This window comes from Lipophrys pholis (genome assembly GCF_963383615.2).
Source record: "Lipophrys pholis genome assembly, chromosome: 12".
NCBI classification, from domain to species: domain Eukaryota; kingdom Metazoa; phylum Chordata; class Actinopteri; order Blenniiformes; family Blenniidae; genus Lipophrys; species Lipophrys pholis.
Window position 1 is genome coordinate 18,071,111 of NC_137641.1, and position 12,804 is coordinate 18,083,914.

General features: G+C 41.0%; 1 protein-coding gene across 1 annotated transcript; it reads left to right on the forward strand.

Moving 5' to 3' along the window:
• The first annotated feature begins 929 nt into the window (after window positions 1-929).
• On the forward strand, window positions 930-3,146 carry LOC308117541 (uncharacterized protein). The gene is made up of 2 exons (XM_080476480.1): window positions 930-1,116; window positions 1,638-3,146. Exons 1-2 carry the CDS (start codon window positions 945-947, stop codon window positions 2,762-2,764), a joined length of 1,299 nt encoding a protein of 432 aa, XP_080332606.1. The 5' UTR covers window positions 930-944; the 3' UTR covers window positions 2,765-3,146.
• The last annotated feature ends 9,658 nt before the right edge of the window (window positions 3,147-12,804 follow it).

The window sequence follows — 12,804 nt, forward strand, 5'->3', positions numbered from 1 at the left end:
ACCTTTCCTTAATCCTGTGACATCATCCACAGGGCTAAGGAAAAGTGGATAGGAAAATAGGTAGGAGGGACTATTCAGAAGCACCCAATGACTAACGTCTGCAATGGTGGTCACGTGACTTCCGGTATGGAGTAGAGGTATGGCGGTGCACGCTGTCTGCAGCCAGATACTACTTTTTTACGTATTTTGAAGTCAGCTTCAAGTCAGAACCGGCCTCTCCAAGCCCTCCAACTCACCCAGGGAATGACCTCGCTAACCACCTCCTCCCACTCCACCCACCAGCAAAAGGCCAGCCACTCACTCTCCAGTCCTACCAGGTGAAAATCACCTTGCAAAGAACCAACAAAGCAGCAGGGCCAGACCTGGTCCTGGGCCGTTGCACTGAAGAATTGTTCCAGCCAGCTTGCTGGAGTCTTCACCACCATATTCAACCAGTCCCTGCAACTCACCACAGTCCCCACCTGTCTGAACACCACCACCCTCCCAGTCCCCAAAGCGAGATTATCAACACAATTTCATTGCATTTGATGTCCATTGACAATAAAGGCATCTTAATTTTAATTTCTTTGACAGTGATTGGTTGATTATGATTCTCAAAATCATTGCTGGCATCTTTTTAGAAATTTTACAACCAATCAAAAATGCCAAACAATAATCTGATTACATGTTTTTGTCTCACAGAAGATGACCATTAAATTGAGTGTTGTAAAATACACGGGACAGTTCATTCAAAAAGATCTCCAGCATTAACCTGCAGTTCTTCCTATTTCCAGTAGATGTCAGTATGAATCTAAACGTTGTTTGGGATCGTCCAACGAAGCAAGAGAAGAAGCCGCTTTAGGCGGATACATGATTTACTATTATTGTTACCTATTAGAGCTTCTTAGACCCTTCGCTGTGGTGTCATGTCTTAAAGAGGAAATATTTCATCTCCTGCGGCAACAATGAGTTCAGTTCAGGCTTTCAGAGAGTTTATCAACGAGCGACTCGCTGCTGCTGCTGAAGAAATATTCACCGTGTTTCAACAAACTATAGTCCAGTGCGAGGAGGAGATTGTTCGTCAGAGAAAACTGCTTCAAATAGCCCGGAAACCTCAAATCAAGATCCACAGAACAGGTATGGAAAAGCTCTGGGTGAACACATGAATGTGACTCGTGGAGGATCGTTGTATTTCTTTTGAAGCTCGCAGACAGAAATGAGGCTGCAGCTGCTGTTTGGTAAAGTTGGCACGATATTCACAGACTCGGGCTTCCGGCATCAATAACTCTTCAATGAAACGTCCGCAACGCACAAACGGGGGCCTCTGTACCTTCGTTGTGAGGTAGAAAATACGAGCTCGTTTTCATCAAGTGTCTTCGGAGCAACAGAAACAACATTGATGAGCAGCCGTAAGACCAGCGCGCAGGGACCATCTGCAAATTACACCATTCCAGCAACGAAGGCTGATATGACAAATACAGGACATGATCACAGACTTCACAGTGATTCCATCCATGAACAGTGTTGAAATTGGTCGCATTGACGTTTTCAATATCACCATTTGAGGCCCAGGTTGTGGTTGTTTTTTTTTTAAAGCTGAAACTGTAGAAGTAATGTAACTAACTAACCTTTTATGTTGTACCTTTTTGTCCCTCCAGAGCTCTCACAGCACCATGACTGTACAGAGGAGCAGCTCTTTAAACAGGAAACTAACTATTTTCTAGAGCAAGAAGATCCAGAACTTCTACAGATCAAAGAAGAACAAGAAGAACCAGAACTTCTACAGTTTAAAGAGGACCAAGAAGAATCAGAACTTCTACAGTTTAAAGAGGACCAAGAAGAATCAGAACTTCTACCGTTTAAAGAAGAACAAGAAGAACCAGAACCTCCACAGATTGAGGAGCACAAGGAACTCAGTACCAGCCAGGAGGGAGAGCAGCTTATACTGAAATTTGATAGTGATTTCTTTAGGGTTCCTTCTGTTGAGGAGCAAAGTGACCCGGGTGAACCAGAAGAAGTACCGGACACTGAGCAGTTCCTCTCTCATGACTCTGAAGTTCACGATGTGAACAAACACCTTGCCTCAGAATCAACTAGAAATGCAGACCTGAAAAAAATCAGCATATTCCACGGTGACCGTGTGAGCAACGTTCCCGTGTCAGAGAAGCAGGCTGAAGGTGAAAAGCTTCTTTATGAGGGAACATGTGGTGAAATTGTTCCTGAAAAAGGTAAATTATGTCAGAGCGTAGGAACCGTCACTGATAAGAAGATAGTTTGTGAAATCTGTGGTAAAAGTTTCAGTCGACAGCATAGTTTGCTGGTCCACATTAGAACTCACACAGGTGAGAAGCCGTATTCTTGTGAAACCTGTGGAAAACGTTTCAGCCAGCACAATAGTTTGCGGCGCCACATTAAAATTCACACAGGTGAGAAGCCGTATTCTTGTGAAAACTGTGGAAAACGTTTCAGTCAGCACAATAGTTTGTTGCGCCACATTAAAATTCACACAGGTGAGAGGCCATATTCTTGTGAAATATGTGGGAAATGTTTCACTGTACAGTCGGATTTAAGGACTCACAAGAGAATTCACACAGGTGAGAAGCCGTATTCTTGTGAAACATGTGGGAAATGTTTCAGTGTACAGTCGGGTTTAAGGAGTCACAAGAGAATTCACACAGGTGAGAAGCCATATTCTTGTGAAACATGTGGGAAATGTTTCAGTGTACAGTCGCGTTTAAGGACTCACAAGAGAACCCACACAGGTGCGAAGCCGTATTCTTGTTAAATATGTGGCCTATGTTTCAGTACAGTAATTTGTTGTGGCACATGAAAAGTTGCACAGGTGAGAAGCCGAATTCTTGTGAAAAGGGGAAACGTTTCAGTCAACAAGATAATTTGTTGCGCCACATACAATCTCACAAAGAGATGAAGTCATGAAGGTCTCTATGAGAGATCTCCCAGATTTGTGGTTTGTCACGAAAATGAGAAGAATTAAATAGATTTGGTTTCCAGGCCGACAAATGGTCCCCTGGTTGCCGAATGAATCATTTCATTTTGATTTCTAACGCAACGGCTTTTTTGTGGGTTTTAAAAAGTGTGACATTAAAAATCTTGTGTGAGCAGTTGTGAACTTTGAAGAAATGGAATTAAAATGTTGATATGAATTGAACGGGTTTTGTTTTTCACTGTTTTTATTTAACATGAAAGAGTCGTAACTCAACTTTTAACTCTTTTTACGATTTGTAGGAAAAAATGCCCTTTTCTTTTCTTTTCATGCAACACCTGCCTGCTGAAATACAATGTCTGTTTGTACATCGAGCATGCAATAGAGATTTGACCATGAAGTGGTCATCAGTGTGGATGTGAACATTTGAACAAAGGACGTCCACTTCTATGTCTTTCTGAGACTCTTCCTGTCTCTCTATCTGTTCAACCTGCTGATTACACTCCTTGACACTGAGCTCGGTGGACACGCCGTCTGAGAACTTCCTGTTTGAAGCTTCAATGTCCAGGTTCTGTTGATCAATTATTAGGTGTGGTTCTGGTGTCATGATGTCAAGATGTGAACAGCATGAAACCCAAGATAAAACATGAATTATCACAGCAACAACTTAAAATGATGAAATGCATTTCTATGCACATGAGAACATATAAATGAGAAATTTGATGGGGGTGGGCTTCACACCAAGGAAATGATTATCACTCACTGAATTTAGAACCAACTATCATTTTTCAATTTGTTACAAAAAGCATACAGACACACACACACACACACACACACACACACACACACACACAAATGCTGTACATAAGATCTGCTCTGATGTGAGCGCACGTCTGCAGTGTGTGAGGTTGCTGATGAGAATATTATTGTGATAACTGATGCCGTTTGTTGAAAAGCAGTCGCCCTCCAAAAGGTATTCCTCTGGGAATCACAGGACATCTGGGCCGACTCTCTCGCAACGTAAAGCTTCTCGAATTATTTCTGCCTCGATGTCTATGAGGTTTGGAAAGAATTGGAGCTCTTTTTAGCTCAATTAACTCTAGAGAGTATAACACTGTTACACAGTTGAAAGAAGGCAGTTCTGAAGAAGTAGTAGTTAAATACAAACCAGATGTATCCCTGGACAAAGCAATGCTATCCAGTCAAAAGTTTTTTCAAGTGTTTTCAAGAGTTTAATGTGAGTTTTGAAGCTGAAGGTTCAAACTGATATGGTTTTTATGGCTTTAAGCTGAGACTCATTGGCCTTGGCTCATTTTCTGTGAAGAACATATATTAGGACTCATTTTTGATGTTCACACACTGTACGCACCCGCCTACACATTCATATTCCATACAGAGTGTCCAGGTCCACTGGACCCAGGGCAAAGAAAACTGTGGAAATTGTAGGTTGTATGTACTCTCCCTCTGTCCTCATCATCTCTGGGCCCGTTTGTGCGTGCATGTTAACTGTCTACCTGTATGCTTTTTGAAACACAAAAAGTGAAGGATGTTTGTAAATTCAGTGAATGAGAATTATTTCATTCATTTGAAATCTTTATTTTCTCATACTCTGTCCCTGCTGTAAACCCTGGGCCGAATGTCACCAATGATGAGCAGCTGATGCCATTTAGGCAGTATACATAATCTGATCCTGCAAAATATGGCATAAAGATCTAGGCTGCATGTGATGCCACTTCCTCCTTGGAACTTACAGTCTACAGGGAAGCTCATGAGTACTCTGCACAGGGACGGGAGAAGGTGTGGCCAGGAGCATCAAAAACAAGAGATTATCATGGGTCTTAACAGTAGCATGTGGTGATGTTTCAGTCGGGGCCAGCAGTAACAAAATCCCCCCCCCCCCAAAATAAAAAAAGTATTGTTGTCTATGCGTTACAGCCAATACAACAGCCGCACATTATGTCCTACAGTAAAAACACAATCCAAATCCAATCTAAAGCCACTATTATGCATCAGTACTTTATCAACACAAACATGACAGCTGATCAACAACCACAACACATCAAGATACAACTGTATAAAACTAAATAAAAGTGTTAAAAAAAACTAGCACTCACCCATCACTTGTAGATGAAATCCATCCTGCGATCCTTTTTGATGAATGGCTCTATGAGGCTGCTAAAACCACTGCTAGTCCATGTTCCGGAGCTGTACTGAAGAGTCAACATGGCCAGCAGGAAGCTTGTTGTGCTCCCAGCTAGCTGTCTCCCAGTAGTAGTGTTCGTAGTTTCCCGCTGTAAAATGCTGCACAAAGTCTTTGGTCTTCCTCTTCTCACGATTTCCATTTCTTCTGCAAACGGGCACATTGAAAAAGGCCCCCGAAGCAGGTCCGCTATCGTATCATCCGATCTTGCTGTTAAATTAGCCGCCATCACCTCCAGAAGAGCAGATAATAACAGTGCGTCATCACGCACCTGCCCATGTGGCCAATCAGTCAAGCTCATTTCAATGACGACACCAAGACCAGCGCGAGAAACTCCGCTTGCCCGAGGGCGTTCCGTCAATAACATATCAAAATTTGATTTGTTGATGATACTGTCACTCAATATTTTAACCCAATAGCAGCGTCCAGCTTCGATCACAGTTAGTGATACAGTTCCTGCTGGCCCCGACAGGGGAAAAGAGCTGTGATGCGTTTAGAGGACATAGGAGATTTGAGCTCCACAAAATATAACCAGTCGTTGTCTGGATAAAGTTGCATACTGCTACGTAGCCTAATTCATTCCAGACACAGATTTCAGAATCGCATTTTAATTATAAAAAAAAGAAAAATCATTTTGCTAGCCCTGCTGCCCCTGACTGCACTCCACTGTTCATATCTGACTCATGTTTTTATTATCCAATTTTTACTATTACTGGTTTTTATTTCCCCAGTGATGTATTTGTAGTCTGTTGTTGTATTATTTATCTATTTAATTATGTCTTGTAACCTTTTAATTGCCCCCCAGGGACATATAAAGTCTTGCCCGCCTCTCCATGTGTCCACGACCATGGCAGCTCGCCCTACCCGCCGTCTGACGGCGTCCCGCACCCCATCTCCACTCTGAGGGGATCTTGTGGTGTCAGGGTCATCCTCATGCCCCAACCTCCGGAGGTGCCCTGCCTCAACCTCTCCCCGAGTCAAACGTAACATCAGTAACAATGCTCCATCTTTCTTAATTTACACATTTGTTGGTTATAAACATCTGTCTTTCTTGATTACAACTGATTTTCTTTGTTTTTGCATTTCATCAAAAAACAAAACTCAAAACAAAGCACTTTTTCTAACAAAGGTAAAGGGCAAATAATAACAATATGTGCTGTTTAATTAGCTTATAATTGGTAGGTTATTTTAAGGTAAAATTATGTGTTTTGTATTACAAACCGCAAAATGCAGTGGGTCTGGAAGACTCTCGAACACTGGCTGACTAACAAAAATATGAACAGAAACACAAGGGTGTGTATTTTGATCTATTAGTATCATCTAGTTTTAAAAATAGAAAGATTTGTGTAGAAAAATATTCAGATGTCATGTCTTGTATTTCTTACAGGAAGCATTTATGGTATAAAAAGTAATGGTTTTGAAACACACCTGTCAAACTTTTAACATGTAATGAACAAAATGGAGTTTGATGATATTTCAATCTGCTCAGTGGTCTTTCAAATAGAATGTCATGTTCCAACCTCTGTCGTGACAGTATACATATATAAATAACAACAAAGACCAGTTAAATCCCAAAAAGGCATCATTTATTTACATTTTAACAGATCAACACAACTGCACTCATTGACAATCAGATATCATTGTATTGATGGCTGAAACATCTAATGTGAAGCTGTGTCACTTGGGTGAGACCTCATGTGGGCAATCAAACTTGCGTTCCAAGTGAAATTTTTGCCACGTTTCACAGGAAAACGGCTTTTCACCTGTGGGACGTCTCTTGTGGCTTGTAATATTACTTTTGTCCCTGAACCATTTACCACGTTTCACAAGAATACGGCCACTCACCTGTGTGAATTGTCTTGTGCCTTGTCATAGAATATTTGCAACTGAACTGTTTCCCACACGTTTCACAGGAAAACGGCTTTTCACCTGTGTGAGACCTCAAGTGGGAATTCAAATGACTTCTCATAGTGAACCTTTTCCCACATGTTTCACAAGAATACGGCTTCTCACCTGTGTGAATCGTCTTGTGCCTTGTCATATCACGTCTGTCCATGAACTGTTTACCACGTTTCACAAGAATACGGCTTTCCATCTGTGTGAATTCTCTTGTGCCTTGTCATAACACTTCTGTCCCTGAACTGTTTACCACATGTTTCACAAGAATACGGCTTCTCACCTGTGTGAATTGTCTTGTGCCTTGCCATAGCATATTTGTCCCTGAACTGTTTCCCACATGTTTCACATGAACACGGCTTTGCACCTCTGTGAGTCCTCATATGGGCAAACAAACCAATTTTCCAAGTGAAGTTTTTGCCACATGTTTCACAGGAATACGGCTTCTCATCTATGTGAGAACTTGTATGACCTATTAAACTTCCACTGTGACTGAAATGTTGATCACATATCTCACTATTATTCTTCCCCAATCTTCCTGAATCTACACGAGTTCTTTTATGTTTGTGACTCACAGCCGGCACAGGGTCACCAAGGTGAAGCTCTTCATCGTCTGGTTTTGAGTTACTCTGGACACTTTTCTCATCAGTCACAGCTTGAAGAAAAGTTTCAGTCTCCTGCTTCAGGAGGAGCTGCTTCCTGTCCTCACATGTGTAGATTTCCTCTTCCTCTTTAATCTGAGGGGGTGTTGGTTCCTCCTCTTCCTCTTTAATCTGTCGGGGTTTTGGTTCCTCCTCTTCCTCTTTAATCTGTCGGGGTTCTGGTTCCTCATGTTCCACTTTAATGTGAGGAGTATCTGGTTCCTCCTCTTCCTCTTTAATCTGATGGGGTTCTGGTTCCTCCTCTTTCTTTTTAATCTGATGGGGTGATGGTTCCTCCTCAACCTCTTTAATCTGTCGGGGTGATGGTTCCTCCTCTTCCTCTTTAATCTGCCGGGGTTCTGGTTCCTCCTCAATGTGAGGAGGTTCTGGTTCCTCCTCTTCCTCTTTAATGTGAGGAGGTTCTGGTTCTTCCTGGTCCAGACTGGAGTTTCTCTTCTGGCTTCCAGAGCTGCTCCTCAGAGACGAAGTCCTCTTCATCACAAACATGTTGCTGTTGGAGGTCTGAGGGTGACAAAGAGAAAAGAGAGGAAAGTTTGTCATGTGATTATAAAAAAAAAAAAAACATTTTATCTACAGAGCAGCCGTGTCACTAAAGCTACGTTCACACTGCAGGTCTTGATGCTCAATTCTGATTTTTGCTGGGAACTGATTTTCTCGCCTGATTGTTCACACATAGTTTGAAAATGAACTTTATCAGACTGCAGTGTGAAAGTTATCCAACCACAGAGGGAGCACATGATTAGGTACGATTTTTGCAAAGCGGTGTGTTATGTCCTCATGCTTGAGTACATTAAAACAACCTCAAAATGATGATCTGCTATTAGTTATTAAAGGATTTTGACAGAGACGGGGTTTCCCACAGTGTGCTGGAGCAACAGATGGCACTCTTATTCCCATAATAGCTCCTGAACTCAACGATGGCGACTCTTTTAACCGAAAATTGTGGCACTCTGTTATTCATCAGGGGGTTTTCGATCATCAGTTCTGGTAAGCCTATTTTATTAAACACACACACACACACACACACACACACACACACACACACACACACACACACACACACACACACACACACACACACACACACACACACAAATATTTAAAAAAGCATGATTTAATTTATTAAAATGTACATCTTCTCCATTTACTAAAAGAATGCACCAAAAGAAGGAGATGAATTTTTTTTTTCTCAAAACATGGCTCAAGAATTTGATATTTATCTGAATTATTCTCGCACCGCTGCAGATATTTAATTGCAGCATTTTCAAAATGCATAACTCAATCTGTGTGTCCTCAACAGTTTCACCAACATCGACACTGATTCCCAGCTCCTCCAGAGTAAGGCCCAGTTTACGCCACAATGTTTCAGAAAACTATCTCCAGTCCGTACACACTGAAAACCACATGGTTTGATGAAATAAGGAAAACAGCAAGCTGCAAACACTGAAGTTCCTTTAAGCTGTACTTCTTTATCGTTTTGGTCCACTCAGTATTTGTATGAAAGGAAAAAGTCTCCACGTGTGATCCAACGCACACCGCATTCATTGTTATGAATGAATTCTTCTGGCGCGTGCGCACTCCGATTCACTACGACCGTAAAAAGTTGAGTTAAACTTTTCAGTGATTCCGAGGACACCCAAGATGGAACTAAAGTTTGCAGGTTCCACTAGAAAACATTGTGGTGTAATCGGAGCCTCTGATAAAGTGGACATCGCGAGCAGAAACACTTATACATAAGAGGAGTTTCTTCACTCACCAACTGTGATTTCATTCAAGTCAGTATATTTCAGACACCGACATACAGCCACAGAACTGCCTTCAATCCGTTCCTCCCGTTTCTCCTCCCGCTCCTACTCGCCGTGTTTCACTGCACAACAATCACCGGACATGTCCGGATACAGCAACCCGAAGACTTCCTTTTTTTGTTTGTTTGTTTGTTTGTTTGTTTTTGAACAACTCATTTTTGTACAATTGCAGAGGTCAACGGTGGTACAAGAGATACGAATAATAATTAAAACAGGAAAAAGTGTGAAGATAGACAATAATAAAGACGAAAGAAGAAAGAAAAAAGACCTAAAATGAAATAGAGAAAGAAAGAAATAAAGAGTTCTGTCCTTGAGGAATGTCACAGCAGCTCAGGGTTGTCCAGGAGTTTTACTTCTTCTACCACGTTGAGGAGTTTCACGGCTTCCGTTTCTTCATGCGTTCCAGTGATGAGAAGAATAAACACAGTTCTTCATGAAACACATTAAAATTTGGCTTACATTTAAGAAATCTGTGTCTGTGTATAAGAAATGTTGCTAAAACTACAATGGACTTAATTGGCACGTCAAGCAAAGAATTCTTTATCATAAAACCATATGAAATATGTTCACATTTACAAACAGGAGCTATTAATTGTTTAGATAACCAGTGAGGTAAAACATCCTAAAATGCTTTAGAGTAAAATTCATACAAAGTTAATAGATCTGTACTTTTGATATGTTTATTACAAAAGGAGCCGTTATTGTTCTCAAATCCAAACGGTTTATTTTGGAAATCAGCATCACAATATATTCCATTAAGAATCTTGAAAGTATTTTCTTTTTACAAATATTTTGAATTGAAATTCTCGATAATGAAGCACGTAAAGATTTGTTTGTTAAATATATTTTCGGAGAGCTAAACTGGTTAGTTTAGAGTCACCTAAGCTGTGACCGTTCACCATGAGCGATGGCAGGTTTGCTGGGATTTCTGTATAACTTTGACGCCATTAACAGGACTGCCTACGGTGTTGCTGATACTGACCTTCATCACTTATGTTCAATTTCACACTGACATGTTCAAACGTCAGAATATTTCCCGTACAATCCAATAAATGTATCACGGAAGAAACTCCCTTATCAAGCCAGTTTTGTAGAAATCTAGATTTGTGTTTATATAATCCATATCTGCAGTTCCACAGGGGGCTCATGTGGGGACTGAAAGTATGTTTGTAATTTAATCTCCAAAATAGCAAAACCTGTTGATGAAACGAGGAAAGTTTACAGGGGAGCTTTTGTAGGTCATAGTCACAACTGGGAAGGAATTCAATGCCTCCTAGTTTGATGAATTTTTCATTTGGAATATGAAACCAGAAATATTTGGGTTGTTTAAGAAATTGCCTCAACCAACATATTTTGATAGTGTCGTTAATGCAATCATAGTACCTTTTTTAATTTAATGTGTTTTACCCTTCCAGATGCAGTGTTGCCACAATTACCTTGAGAAAGTAATCTGATTACAGATTACTAGTTAAAAGTAACTTAGCTACTTTACTGATTACTTGTTTTTTAAAGTAACTAAGTTTGATTGCGAGTCATTTTTTAGTTACTTTCAGCAACTGCTCACAACACGCTGCTGATCGGATCCTATTCATGCATTCATATCTTACTTCTCGATGATCCAGAGAGAGATGATGCTATGTGGGGGCTGTCTGACATGTTATCAGGCAGGTTCACGTGTTCGTGTACAATTGTAACATGGTCAAATATAATGCCTCCAGGTGGAAATGTAATCACTATACTTTCTAGTGTAGACGTGTGGAGCAAAACTTCCGAGGGTGAAGCACTCAGTGCTGGGAGTGAGTTTTTGTTAATGAGGTTGGCACATAACCCTGGACCTTGGTAAAACAACAATGTTTTTAGTGGACCGACCAAAGAAATTTTAACTCCTGGAAATTATGCATGCACATCATACCGAAAGGAGTAATTCCCAAAACAAAGTACCACATTCTGTCGGCAGAGGGCAGTCTTGCACACATCTTTACTGGAGAGTCACCACAATGAAGCTGGAAGTCTAATGACATGCATCCACTCCAGTGTGTTTCTGATTTATTTCACATATCAAGCATAGTATAAGATTTAACGTCCATGACTGGACAGGTGTACTCTAGACACATATTATAGAGGCAAACAATTATACTCATGAATACAGCATTAATATGAGCCTCTGTGAAAAGAAACTATACACTGTACTTTTTCATCGTCACAACCTTTTTGTCATCATCTTTTTTTATTGCCACTGACTGAGTTGACCCTGTGCTCCCGTTCTTGAAGCTAAACCCGAGAACATCTGCAGGGGGTCACTTTTAATCTGAGAGGTGGGGTGCAACTGAGAGTGAAAATGGATATCAACCAAAACCCACAGATCCTGTCCAGGGTCCAGTTGGACTCTGTTAACGTGTCTGTTTGCTCATGTGATTCTGTGATACAGCCTTAAACAATGGTGGCAAGACATACGAGCACATGTTCCTGTGTCTGGTGAGTGATAGAATATGTGCGTGCCTGCGTCATGACTCCTAGTTGGAGCTCCCAGTGTGGGCTCCCTTCAATCTCACTCGTCAGGGGAAAAGAAAAAAACAAAAAAAAAAGAAGCTGGTTCTTGTGAATGGGATCCATTGACCCAGGCTCTAACTGAGTGACACCCTGCGGTGCAGTGCCAGCACAAAAATGGGTCATTTGTTTATAAACTGACAATCATGGGCTCGACCAACCCCGAGAGGCACCGAGAGACATAAACAATGTTTCAGCTTCAAGATTCCAGCTAAACGGAAATATGGATGTTAAGTGTGCGAGGATGACATTGATGTTTTGACTTGTTCTAATGACGCATTTTATTAAGCTTTAAGAGAAAAAAATGAAGAGAAGAAGAAAAAAAAGAAAAGATTCTCTGACAGAGGAGAATCTTTCCACAGTTTTCTTCAGTGTCTTGGAACCTGTCGTGAAGTGTGTATTGTTTTTTGACAGGTCATGGAAACTTTGGCTTTCGGCGAGTTCAGAAAATATGAGGTTGCATCATAAAAAAAGAAAAAAAAGCAACCTTCAGGGTATATACTGGAGCCAAACATAAAATCGCCCTTGCTTTCAAAACAAAGATCATCTTTGTAAACATTTGGTTTTGACTCTAACCAAAAGGTAAACACAGAAGTTAACCACCAGAAACACAACTAGTGCTAACTCACAAGAGAAATCAGTCTCTTCATTCTGTGGAAGTGGAGTTCAGGGACAGCGAGCTGAATCAAATGGAAGAATGAGACAAAGACTGAAGGCCGGGGCTATTGTGCAGGATCAGCTTAAATTGCCTTGAATACCAAACACCTACAA